At 39.9% G+C, this 13,652-nt stretch overlaps 1 protein-coding gene across 3 annotated transcripts in view; it reads right to left on the bottom strand.

Annotated features, from left to right (window-relative positions):
* Nucleotides 1-665: 665 nt before the first annotated feature.
* Nucleotides 666-13,652, bottom strand: part of dnajb6.L (DnaJ heat shock protein family (Hsp40) member B6 L homeolog) — a 59,505-nt gene continuing 46,518 nt past the window's right edge. For 2 of the 3 annotated variants that reach the window (XM_041565800.1, XM_041565799.1), the window contains exon 9: nt 6,403-6,743. In XM_041565800.1, coding sequence (XP_041421734.1) covers nt 6,418-6,743 — 326 coding nt within the window. In that variant the 3' untranslated portion in view covers nt 6,403-6,417. Of the gene's footprint in view, nt 881-6,402; nt 6,744-13,652 lie in introns of those variants that run through there. The other variant, XM_041565801.1, reaches the window with a different exon arrangement.

The raw sequence follows: 13,652 nt of genomic DNA, 5'->3' as shown, positions 1-13,652 counted from the left end.
ATTTTAAAGGTTTAATTATCCTTTAAGGAGCCAGGCCAGTTGGATAATGCAATGGGTACAAACTGACATAAAGAATACAACATTCCACGAAAAGCCCTGCAGTTTACAAGAAGAGGAAGGAGTAACAGATGACAAATTAAACCAGGGCCAATAAAGAAAAAGGAGTTTAGCCAGTGTGGCACAACAATGGGCACAAACTGGTGTAAGGAATATACCATTCCACAAGAAGCCCTGTATGTTTTATAAGCTCAGGGATGAGTAACAGATGAGTTAACTTAAACCAGCATCCCTAAAAAGATTAAGGAGCTTAGGCAATTTGGTTCTGCAATGGGCACAACGAGTGTAAGGATTACAATCTTCTACAAGTAGTCCTGTAAGTTATAAGCACATGAAACAGTAATAGATGGGTTGAATTAAACCAACCTCCCCCCCCCCCCCGGAAAGGATTATGTGTGGGGGTGAAGGGGCTTGTTTTAAATGCTGGAAAAGGTACTAGTGCAATCACAATAAAAATGAAACCCTTTCAGCTTCCGATGCATAACACAAAACAACTCCGGAATCTACCCAATATCCCATGAAGGCATCGGCCCTTAGGAGAGTAGAGCAGATCTTTCCTTGATCTGCAGAAGGAAGGTGACTGGTGAGAAATTACACAGAACAAGATTAAATCCCTAGTTGTCGCCTAAGCTCCAAAAATGTTATCTAATCAAACAAAATTGGTGTCGAAGTTACGGCCATAGAATTACGGTGCTCTCCGGTGTGAGGTTTTTTTTTTTTTAAGGCCTCCCTTGTCCGCGTTAGTAGATTGGTTTGGAAGACTTCTTTTTCTTGTACTCTTCTCTTTGCTTCTGCTTCTTTCTCTTGCTCCCTTCTTTGTGTCCTGGGAAAACACGGCCAATGAAGACGGTTTTATGGCAATTCTACTTGCAACAATTGTACAACTTTGCATTGGTGTGTGATATTTAGGCGCACATGATATACTTTTCCCACAGAAGCCTATGTGCCTCCCATTGTGGCCCCTCTTGACCAGAGAGCTAACACAATCTGTGTTCTATTCAAGGTAGGGGATGCAACCAATCCAGAGAGCTAACACAATCTGTGTTCTATTCAAGGTAGGGGATGCAACCAATCCACGATTAGGGATTCGGCCGAATCCATAAATCTTACACAATACTGAATCGAATCTGAATCCTGCGTTTGCAAATTATGGCCAGGAAAGGAAAAAGTGGAAAAAACACTTTTTACCTCCTTGTTTTTTGACTAAAGTCACGATTTCTCTTCCCGCCCCTTATTCACAAATGCTAATTACAATTTGGATTTGGTTCGGCCAGGCACAAGAATTTGGCCGAATCAAAATCCTGCTGAAAAAGTGGTAGCCACACGTCTCTGTGCTCCAAAATATAATTCTGAGAGCTGTGGCAATTCTGCAATACCAGAAGGCAGTGGATCCCTGGCGTAATGTTGGGCCTTTAGCCAAATGCCAAAAAACTGTGCTCCTAAAAAAAAAAAATTAACTTTCTGGCAACACCCATTTTTATATGTGTAAGTGCATTCAAATTAGTTCAAGTGAATGCATAAAACATATGCTCAGGTATGGCACAGCATTCTAGAAAATAGTGCTGAGCTGCCATGTTGATTTTCAATGCTTAAAGGAGTTGTTCACCTTCCAAACACTTTTTTCAGTTCAGTTGGTTTCAGACAGTTCACCAGAAATAAAGACTTTTTCCCAATTATTTATATTTTCTATGTGTGACTGTTTTTCTAATATTGAAGTGAAAAGTGTAATTTTTCACCTTCTAAAGCAGCTCTGGGAGGGGGGGGGGTCGTCGACCCTAACACATTATACATTTCTTATCTTTGATAAGAGTAGAATTACTGAGTTTCATTACAGGCAGCTGTAAGAATTGATACAATAGTTGCTGATACTCCAGAGATGCTGCTGAGAAATGTATCAACTAATGGAGCAAAATTGTAACAGAATCTGCTCCTGAATTACCGAGCTGCTGGGACATTCAACTTTACATTTCGATTTTGGAAAACGGTAAAAAATAAAAAATGGAAAGTAATTGGAAAAAAAAAGTCTTTATTTCTGGGGAACGATCTCAAAACAATTGAACTGAAAAAAAGTTTTTGGAAGGTGAACATCCCCTTTAAAGGAAAAATAAAGCTAAGCACATAGGCGGGTTAGAATTGCTACACAATAGCAGGGAGGATCTGTACTTCTGAAAATGCCCCTCCCCCAGTAGCTCCCCATCTTCTTTTCTGTTGCTGTTCTGGGCTGTTGAATATTATATGACCTTAGGGAATCAATAACCAGGTTATATAATGTATAATAATTACAATACATTGTAGCTCAGAATCCAGTGCAATTTGTATCAGAATTTAAAGGAGAATTCAACCCTTACGTTAAAAACCCCTAACCCTACATAGACCCCCCTCCCCCCAACCTAAGTGTTACCCCGGCAAATGCCCCTAACGCTTAAAAACCAAAGATTCAGGCTCTTCGGTAATCTTCGGAAAGAGACTGGCGCTTCAACAATTTCCGTGAGTTTCGGCGCATGCGCAGTTGTCGAAAGACAGAAAATTACTCTGACTGCCCATGCGCCGCCATGCCCGGCTCATTCCAAAGAGAAGAAGATGGCGCCCATGAACTCTGATGCCTGAATTTGCACCGAGGGGTAAATAAAATGTCAGGGGCATTTGCCCTAGGTAACACTTGGGTTGGAGGAGGAGGGAGGGGGTCTATGTAGGGTAGGATTTTTTTTAACTTTAGGGTTGAATTCTCCTTTAATAATCAGCCCTGTAGCATCAGTGTTTATGGCCCAGAGCTCACTGAGCATGTGCAGTGCCACTGACACTCAAAAATGGCCTAACAAGATCCAAGATGGGGAGCTCCTAAGGACAACTTTGAAGCCCTGAAACATTATTATTATTATAGGACTGCAGAGCCTTATAGTTCACTATAGAAAATACACTCCAGCTGTTGTAGATTAAATTCTTGGCTAACTAATTATAATGAAAATATTTTTTATTAATATCTATTTACCCAGTTATTAGTGTTGCGCTAAACGGTCCCTTTAAAGCAGGAGTGCCCATACTTTACTAATGTGGGGTCTACTTTTATTGATGTTGTCCCATTATGATCTACATCCATAAAAGCATTGTTAGCATTCTGTTCCATGGGAAATATTTCTTAAATATTATATAAATATATGAGAGAATTTATATTGCTATATTTAACAAACAACTATTTCTTATGTAGCCATAACATAATCATCTGAATGAAAAGCTTGAGACAGGAGGGAGATTTAGACAAGCTGTTTGTTGATAATGTCTTGAGATCTACTGACCACCAGCTAAAGGTCTTCTGGTAAATCCCGATCTACCTTTTGGGCACCCCTGCTTTAAAGTAAAGATTCAGTTTAAAGACTATTATTTCCCATTTACAGGGTTAGTTCTAGGGATGCACCGAATCCACTATTTTGGATTCAGCCGAACCCCCGAAATCCTTTGTGAAAGATTCGGCTGAATACCAAACCGAATCCTAATTTGCGTATGCAAATTAGGGGTGGGAAGGCAAAAACATTTTTTACTTCCTTTTTTCGTGACAAAAAGTCACACGATTTACCGCCCAACCTTCATTTGCATATGCAAATTAGGATTCGGTTTGGCCGGGTAGAAGGATTCGGCCGAATCCGAATCCTGTTGAAAAAGGCCAAATCCCGAACCGAATCCTGGATTCGGTGCATCCCTAGTTAGTTCACCTTTGACATGTAATAGAATAACCCATTCATATTTTTTTATTTTTTAAGGTTTCTGAATTATTCTTCTGCTGCTTCTCTCCAGCTTTCAAATTGGGGTCAGTGGCCCCGGCTGCCATAAGACTATTGCTTTGTAATGTTACACTATTATTGTTACTTTTATTTACTTATCTTTCTATTAGGACTCTCTCATATCCATATTCCTGTCTTTTATGTAAATAACTGCTTGGTTGCTAGGATAAATGACACCCCAGCAACCAGGTAGCTACTAAAAGTCCAAGCTAGCTGAACAAAAAGCTAAATAATTAAAAATAAACACAAAAATGTAAAAATGAAAAGCAATTGCAAATTGTCTCAGTTTACCAATGTCTATATCATACTAAAAGGTAATTTCAAGGGGAATTACCCCTTTTAGGGATTTACTGAGTGACCCATTATATCCTAAATTATCATCGCCTGTGCCGTTAGCAGAGAGTTATTGTAGAATCAGAGCTCGTCGTTGTTTTACCTAATGTTACTGCAGCACTAAAGGATTATAATACGCCATGCGGGGATAACTAATGAATTAGCAATGGTGGGACTGATATTTGGATGAAAGTCAGGTTAGTATTTTAGTGGGTTGTAAAATCATATATAAATCCATGGAGTATGGTGTAATTAGGCAGTGGCATACAAAAAGACAAAACTACATTTAGCAGAAATCAGTCGTGTCCAGTGGTGGAATAAAAGCAAAAGTGCAATTGCCGTATAAATGTAGCAGGGTTCCGCCTGCCCTATACATTATAACTGGGACTAAACAATCTCTAAATATATCACCTTAGGTAGGTAATAATAGTCTAATCTAATGTAAGCGGTGTTCTCATATGCGGATTTTTACTTGTTTTTAATGTTTATTTGCCTTTCCATTTTGCCCTTCTTTAATCTGAAATGTAACCCTGCCTATTTCTTTAAAGGGGTGTTTCTCCTTTAAGTTAACTTTCAGTATGTTAAACAATGGCTAAATCTAAGCACTTTTTCAAATGGTTTTCATTTTTTTTTCTAGTTTAAATTATTTGTCTTCTTCTTCTGACTCTTTCCAGCTTTCAAATGGGGGTCACTGACCCCATCTAATATAAATGCTCTGTAAGGGCAGCGACACACTGGCAGACTCGGGGAGCGACTTATCTCCCCGAACCGAGCCTTCCCCCAGCTACAATGAAAATCGCCGGCGGGAAGGCACTCGGGAGTGCTTCGTTTTTCGAGGAATCTGTCTCTGCAGATAGATAAGGTGATCTGTTCAGATTTACTAGAATTAGTAAATTTCATTTTCATTTCAAGAGAATGAAAATATCAACAAAAAAACATAAAAAAGGCCTTTTTTATGTTTATTTTTGATATTTTGTGCCCCTGAGGAAGACCAATTATGGTCGAAACGCGTAGGGCTTAATATCCTGATTATGTAAAAGAATTTCGATAAGGGATACACCCAATCCAGGATTCGGTTCGGGATTCAGCCTTTTTCAGCAAGGATTCGGATTCGGCCAACTCCTTCTGCCTGGCCGAACCAAATCTGAATTTGCATATGCAAATTAGGGGCAGGGAGGGAAATCACGTGACTTTTTTTTCACAAAACAAGGAAGTAAAAAATGTTTTCCCCTTCCCACCCCTAATTCGCATATGCAAATTAGGATTCGGATTGATAATCGGCTGAATCTTTCGCGAAGGATTCCGGGGTTCGGCAGAATCCAAAATAGTGGATTCTGTGCATCACTAATTTTGATTCAATAAAACAAATTTTTTCATACTTTCACACTTTTTGGATTTTGTACTATTTTACTGGAGACCTATGGGTAGCCTCCTTTGGATTTAGCACCTTGCAGTGAGTATGCCGAGTGTGCGTCTGCTAACTGTTTTTTTTTTTTCATTTTCAAGCACATAGGATTTCTGAAGCTAACTCAATTTCATGTGTTTTATGATCTATAATTATTCATCCTCCATTAAGAGGCGAGTGTCCAATCATTATCTACAAGCTGCAGGTTCAGCCTTTCTACAAGAATCCATTGTTCTTGTCTAGTTACAATCTAGCTTTACTGCTCCCACTGCCCTGCTATATACCTCATGTATGAAGGGCTTGCAGATCTAGCAGCTCATTTACTAACATATAGTAAATCTTACACCTATAGCAACCAGTGGTCTGTTTTGCATATTCTACAGGCAATGGGCTTATGGGTAGCTGCATGGGGCAGTCCCACTCTATCTTTCCATAAAGGGAAAATATATTTTTCAGACTGTGGCAAGGGATTATTTGCAGCACTATGGTCAATATGGGAGCTACACGTTCCTTAGAACATTTGTAGGGAATGTGTAGAAGCCATATTTGTGGTTTTAATGTATTGACTAAATAACAGTGGAAATAATAAATGATAAGTGATCCCTGCATAAATTAGTGATGGGGAAGTGCTCAGAGGAGAACCCTAGCCAATGGGATAGAGTAGAAGATAATTCTGTGTGGGGGTTGGATATGCAATTGATCATCATGGACCAAGTGAAATAAATGATGCTGCCATGATTTGTGGCTGGGATGAAGCTATTGCTAAACCACAAAAAAATAACTGCTTGGCACCTATGGCACTGTTCACACTGATTGCTGCATGTGTATATTCTCTCTCTAGTCACTTCATGTCAACACACAACAGTGCTTTTTCTTAAGGGTCGTACACTTGCTCAACTGCCTGACTGAAACACCAGCATCACTGGAGCCTTCACTCAGCGTATTGTGCACACCTGCAGATTCCCAGTTGCTTGTACCCCTCATCCTTTCCGGTTCCTCCTCGTCGTCGCTTTTGTAGTTATGGCCGTGTCTAGGAAGACCAGCAGGCCGGTGAGGTTTGGAGGTTCTTGCGCCGCCACCGCCGCTGCTGCTGCTACTGGAGGGTTGAAAAGGTAGAGCGTTCTGTCCCCGGCGCCGGCACTCTTCCACCAACGCTGCTTCGTCTGCAACACCTGGAGGTATAAGGAGAGAGATGCAAACATTGAAGCATTGCCGCTAAATAATTCCCCCTCAAGGATCAGATAAATTGTGTTAAAATATTGCTGCATACACAATACTGATAGGTCATTGCAAGGTGAACTTCCCCTTTAAATCTGCTGAGCTATTCTGTATTTAGGAGTCGGCTGTTCCCACGCTGCCTCTTTCTTATCAAGGATCGGAACATTTTATTCAGGCCCGTCTCAGTTCTCAGCTCCCCGTGTTTATGTTCTGGCTATTTATTGCCACTTTAGCAGCGCTCTCAGCAATTACCCGCTCAGGTTTCTTTCTGGCAGTTTGTCAGCGGACACGCTTGTGCCCAACACACTGACGTGCCCTCTCCATGGAGCTGTGTCCCCTACACTCTTATTTCCCTCTCTCTGGATTTCCCCTGGGGCAGGATCACTGGGCAGATCAAACCATTAAGAACAAAGAACTGCCATTAGGAAGTGGCAGTTGCATGAATGATAAAACTGATAAAAACTCATACAAGTTGTGTTTAAAATGGGTTGTTAACCTTTAGGTTAACTTTTATTATGATGTAGAGAGTTTGCAATTGTTTTTCATTTTTCATTATTTCTGGTTTTTGAGTTATTTAGCTTTTTCATTTTTTCAGCAGCTCTCTTGTTAACAATTTAAGCCATCTGGTTGCCAGGGTTCAAATTACCCTAGCAACCATGCATTGATTTGAATAAGAGACTGAAATATGAATAGAGGAGGCCTGAATTGAAAGATGAGTAATAAAAAGTAGCAATAACAATACATTTGTAGCCTTACAGAGCATTTGTTTTTTTGATGGGGTCAGTGACCCCCATTTGAAAGTTGAAAAGAGCTCCGAAGGCGGCAAATAATTCTATAATATAATTTTTGCTTACTTAGGGCAGAGACACACGCGAAGATTCATTCGTTTTCCGAAGTTGCCTGAAGTTTCCTAGTGAGGCAACTTCGGGCGACTTCAGAAAACGAAGCACTCAAGAGCGCCATCCCGCGGGCGATTTAGGTTCTACCCGGCGGAAAGGCCGTTCGGGGAGATTATTCACCCGAAGAAGAGGCGTTTTGTTGCCTGGTGATTAAATCTCCCCGAATCTTTGTGTGTCTCTGCCATGAAAGTTAACTTAAAGGTGAACCACCTCTTTAATGTACAAAATTGCCAATGTTTGTTCTTACTAAACCTACAGGCTTTCATAATAGGTTTTTTAATATGAAATATTTGGAAACTGCTGCAAAGTTGGTTTTCTGCTAAATAATCCTGTTAAAGGGGTGGTTAACTTTTAGTATGCAATAGAATGGATAATTCTAAGCAACTTTTCAAATGGCCTTTATTTATTTTTTTTATAGTTTTTGACTTATTCACCTTCTTCTTCTGATTCTTTCCAGCTTTCAAATGGGGGTCACTGACCCCATCTAAAAACAAATGCTCTGTAAGGCTACAAATGTATTGTTATTGCTACTATTTATTCCTCATCTTTCTATTCAGGCCTCTCCTATTCATATTCCAGTCTCTTATTCAAATCAGTGCATGGTTGCTAGGGTAATTTGGACCCTAGCAACCAGATTACTGAAATTGCAATCTGGAGAGCTGCTGAATAAAAAGCGAAATAACTCAAAAATTACAAATAATAGAAAATTAAAACCAATTGCAAATTGTCTCAAAATATCACTCTACATTATACTCAAAGTTAACTCAATGGGGAACGCCCACTTTAACAAATAAAGTAATGTGTTACATTCCAGCGAGGTAATTGCCACCTTCAAGTGTCAGTTGAATGTGGCAATTATCTGCGCCAGAATGTAACACATTGCTATAGAATATGGTGGAGTTGTAATGGAAAGAGCAGCCTTGCAAAAACATAAAATAAAGAGCATGTTATCTTGCCGGCTCCTCTCCTGACGGGGTTAATTTTTAATACTGAAGGGATCAGGGCCCACGGTTTGATTCATATCTCTGTTATGATTGGAGGATGTGTCACATGCAAGGAAAAGCCTTGGTTACCATGGTAATGTGCCTAGGAGCGTGCTCTGCAAAGAACGCAATGTTTCTCAGCTACGTGGCAATATGTATTTACTGGTGAAGAATGTACCACGTCTATTTTGGGGGGGGGGTCACGGAAAAAAGTTTCTACAAACAATATTGACTTCTTTTAGATGGACACTGGCGCAAAACAGATGCAGCAAACTTTATTGATGCATCTGATGCTCACTGTTTATGGTAAGGGCAAGGTCACACGTGGCGTTTTTAAAAACCTGCGGCCAAGCATAAATAAGCATAAATACGCCAATGAAACCACACATGCATGATATGCGTTTTTCAGCCTGTAGTTAACTTTTCCCAACATGCATTTCTGTTTTTTCTACTTCCCCACAATTTTAGTTGTGAAAAAGCACAATTTCCATGCAGAATGTGGCCGTACTGCCCGGCAATACGCAACGTAATTACTTCACCAGCATTCAATGGCGTAGATACAAAATTCATCTTGTGAGCGTTTGGCCGAAATGTTGAAAAATACACAGCGTCTATCAGCAAAGTGTATTTCCAAACCTGCAGATCCCATAGATAATAATATGGCATTTCTTTGGCGTATTTGCGTTTCTGCAAAAAAAAAAAAAACGCAAATACTGGAGTCTTGTGGCGGATGTTGGCTCGCAAGTGCCCTGTGAAAATTGCTATAGTGTGTATTCCATTATTTTCAATAGGGCTTCGTCTTGTGCGTATCTCAGCTCGGCTGTAGGTTTTTAAAAACACAACGTAAAAACCCCACGTGTGACCTTGCCCTTAAGGGATCGTGTACATATAACATAAGAAAATTTGATTGTGAGCACCCCTGGACTACATGGACCTTTAGGGTCAGGGCACACGCACAGATTCGGGGAGATTAGTCTCCCGGCGACAAATCTCCTCTTCCTTGGGGCGACTAATCTCCCCGAACTGCCTGCCACCGGCTACAATGTAAATCGTTGGCGTGTATCAGAAAAATGCGGAGTATTTATAAGCCTCGCTGTCTCTGCCGCTGTTAGACAGTCATCTTGCACAAAATCCCATGAGAGCTAAAATGGGCAGTGGTCCTTTAATTTAACTGACAGTTGCTAACGTTAACAAGGCAGTGTGTAAGACTATTTGGTGACGCTTTAAGCCTTCAATAGGTAGACTTTAATGGGGTTATGTAATAAAATGGCTGCATGTGGGGTTATTGATGTCTATTTTAATATGATACAATAAATATATTTTTTAAATAGCATGAGTATAGAGAATTTTTTTTTGAGTTTTATATAATAAAAGGCAGGTTTGCCCAGGTGCAGTAACCCATGGCAACCAATCAGCAGGTAGAATTTACTGGTCACTTGTTTAAAAGCAAACATCTAATTGGATGCTATGGGTTACTGCTCCTGGACAAACTTAGTGCCTTTTATTAACTATGGGGGGTAAGTCTACATAGTATGTTATGCCTAAGGCCTAATATTTGCTTATCTAGCCTTAACATGTACCAGATTACTCCTTTTATTATTCCCAAAATTCTACTGAATATTAGCAGAAAATGTACCCTTGGGTTCAAAGGTTGAATGCACAATACAACAGGCTGTATATATAAATAAAAAAATGTATGGGATCTGTTAAACAGCAACCCGTTATCCAGAAAGCTCTGAATTACAGACAGGCCATCTCCATGAGACTCAATTTTTTCCAAATAATCCAAATTTTTAAAAATGATTTCCCTTTTCTCTGTAATAATAAAACAGTAGCTTGTACTTGATCCCAACTAAGATATAATTAATCCTTATTGGAAGCAAAACCAGACTATTGGGTTTATTTAATGATTTTGTAGTAGATTTAAGGCATGGATAATCCAAATTACAGAAAGATCCATTATCCGGAAAACACCAGGTCCCGAGCATTCTGGATAACAAGTCCCATACCAGTATTATTTCCTTTTTCTCTGTAATAATAAAACAGTAGCTTGTACTTGATCCCAACTAAGATATAATTAATCCTTATTGGAGGCTTAACAATCCTATTGGGTTTATTTAATGTTTAAATTATTTTAATTTTTTATTAGTAGCCTTAAGGTATGGAGATACAAAATTCGGAAAGACCTCTTATTCAGAAATTCCCAGGTCCCAAGCATTCAAACAAACATTTGGGAAATCATAAAATTTGGGAAAAAACCCGTGCAGGGGACAAATGGTGGACCACTAATAATCAGCGAAAAATCAGGGAAACAGTGAAAAGCTTTGCCAAAGCCACAAAAATGGCAAAAATTTGCAATTTTTTTCACCCATTGGAGTCTATGGGCGTCATTTTCACGGCGACACTTGCCGAAAAATTTCACTCATCGCTACTAGCTAGGGTTGCCACCTTTTCCTGAAAAAAAATACCAGCCTTCCTATATGTTTATCCTTTTTCCCTATTAAAAGCATTGGGATCAACCATCAATTTTACCAGCCAGATGGCAACCCTACTACTAGTGGATATATTATCTGTGGAATTCTTGAGTTCCCAAATCATAAGTGGAGTTTGGGAACATGTTTTTTTTGTTAATTCATACACGGATGTACCCATTGGGTTTGAATAGTTCTCAGGGAGCTATAAGCTTTCTGTAGTAAAGGATAGTTAGCAATAGTAATGGGCAAATTTATTCGCCAGGCACGAATTCGCAGCAAATTTCCACGTTTCGCCGCCAGCGAATAAATGTGCGAAATTGCTGTGAAAATTCCGACGCCGGCAACAATTCTAGGCGCCCATTGACTTTAGTGGGCGTTGCGAATTTTTAGTAGTTTCGCAAATTTTTCAGCTAAGCAAAACGGGAGAAATTCGCTTATCACTAGTTAGCAACATTCACAGTCTGCAGGAGAAAAGCAATGATTCTCTAGCCAGCACAGAATTCTGGAGGTTAAGCTGGCCATAGACGCAAAAATCCGATCGTACGTTTCCTCGATTCATACGATTTTCAGAACGTGTGTGGAGTGTCCCGACATATGTCGTGCCATGCCAATCGATCATTCAGTCGATCGGACAGGTTAGAAAATTTCTGTCGGCTGCCGATATTATCTGCGCATGTATTGCTGATCTGACGATCTTTAGTGGGAGACTGTCACCAGCTTTGGTCGGACATAACTTTCGTACGATTGCTGTAGCGGCAGAACATCGGCTGATCTGTTCTTTTATTACTTTATTTGATCTGAAAGGTTAGTGGCAGGTCGGGAGATGGGAAAGTCTGATAAGTCCGATCGTTCGAGGATTCGAACGATCGGATCTTTGCATCTATGGCCAGCTTTAGGCTTGGTTAGGAGACTGCTCATGTTGATGTACACTAGATATACCATGACCTGGATGAATGAAAATCTTCATAGTCATATGGTCATGTTGATGCTTTCCTTGGGTAGGGAAGGGGTTTCTGTGATTGGGACTTTGGTTGGTTCTGTGGTTGCCATTAACCCTGTACTGCAAACCCTGAAAAGGGGTCAAGAAATTTAATGAACTCAGAGGGACCCCAAGATCATTTTGGCAGGTATCTTTTTTTTTTTTTTTTTGCCCAAGTCTTCTTGGTGAAATTGGCCAACATGAGCAATAGAGGAGGGAACGCTTTCCCCTGGGACATTCTATGAGCGTTGCTGTTCTATTAAGTGCTCTTACCCTGCACTGAATGTTCTGGAACATCTCTTTTGTACAGTCTGCACGAAGGCTTTGAAAATAAACCCCCTCTAGACAGTAAATGTATAGAAACAACAATGCAGAAGAAACAAAAGCCTGACTTCACTCCTCCGCTCATCGAACCTCCGCACCTTCCAATTTGCTCACAGCCGAATACACAGAAAATGTTCAACACTATCATAAGCCTAAATGACTGTGCAGAAGCTTTAACCAGAGCGGGTTTTAGAGAAGAACAGAGAGACCATTTATATTGTTTCACCCCAGGGGGCAAAATAACAAATGATATAGATTATATAATGAAATATGAGATGTATTATCACGAATTCCCTGTGGCACCATGCCAAGCCCCCAACTAGTAATGAGCGAATCTGTCCAGTTTCACTTTGATGAAAAAACGCAGAAAAAAAGTCATTTTTGTAGCAAACTACATCAACAGTTTTTTTATGGCACCTTGTTTCTGCTTTGGGGCTACCAAGGAAAATTTGGGAGGGCCAAATTTTTGATATTACCTCTGTTTGACTGTTAATCGTATCCACTACTACACCATATTGCTATTTAAAGTAGAAGAAAAGGCTAAAACTAAGTAAGCTTTATCAGAAAGGTCTATATAAATACACCAGTAAACCCTCAAAGTAATGCTGCTCTGAGTCCTCTGTAAAAATAAACACCACATTTCTTTCCTTCTATTGTGTACTCATGGGCTTCTGTATCAGACTTCCTGTTTTCAGCTTAAACCTCCAAGGCTTGGGCTTGAGCATGCTCAGTTTGCTCCTCTCCCCTCCTGCTGTAATCTGAGCTCAGAGCTGTGAGCGATCAGGGAGAGACTCAGGCAGGAAGTCATGTCACAGCAAGCTAATATGGCAGCTGCTATTCTAAACAAACAGAGAGTTTCTAGAGCTGTTTACTCAGGTATGAAAAAGCATTCTTAAGAATAAAAATGGTGTTCTAGCTTGCACTGTTATGGCTAATCTATTGGCAATAAACTGTCTTGGTAGCTTTCCTTCTCCTTTAAGCAAAAAGTACCATCTATAGTTCTAGTATCTATATATCTCTATATATATCTATATCTATATATCTATATCACTACTAGCTTACAAACACAGGCACAACTAATAATACATCAGACCACCAACAGATAATATCTAGGTGCTTTGTATCCCACATTAATATAAATAAACCATATATTTATGTGTATGTCTTTCTAGAGACAGTGGGATGACTCAGATCCCTATAGTTG

Source organism: Xenopus laevis, chromosome 6L (assembly GCF_017654675.1).
Source record: "Xenopus laevis strain J_2021 chromosome 6L, Xenopus_laevis_v10.1, whole genome shotgun sequence".
NCBI lineage: Eukaryota > Metazoa > Chordata > Amphibia > Anura > Pipidae > Xenopus > Xenopus laevis.
This window is presented reverse-complemented; position numbering and strand designations above follow the sequence as displayed.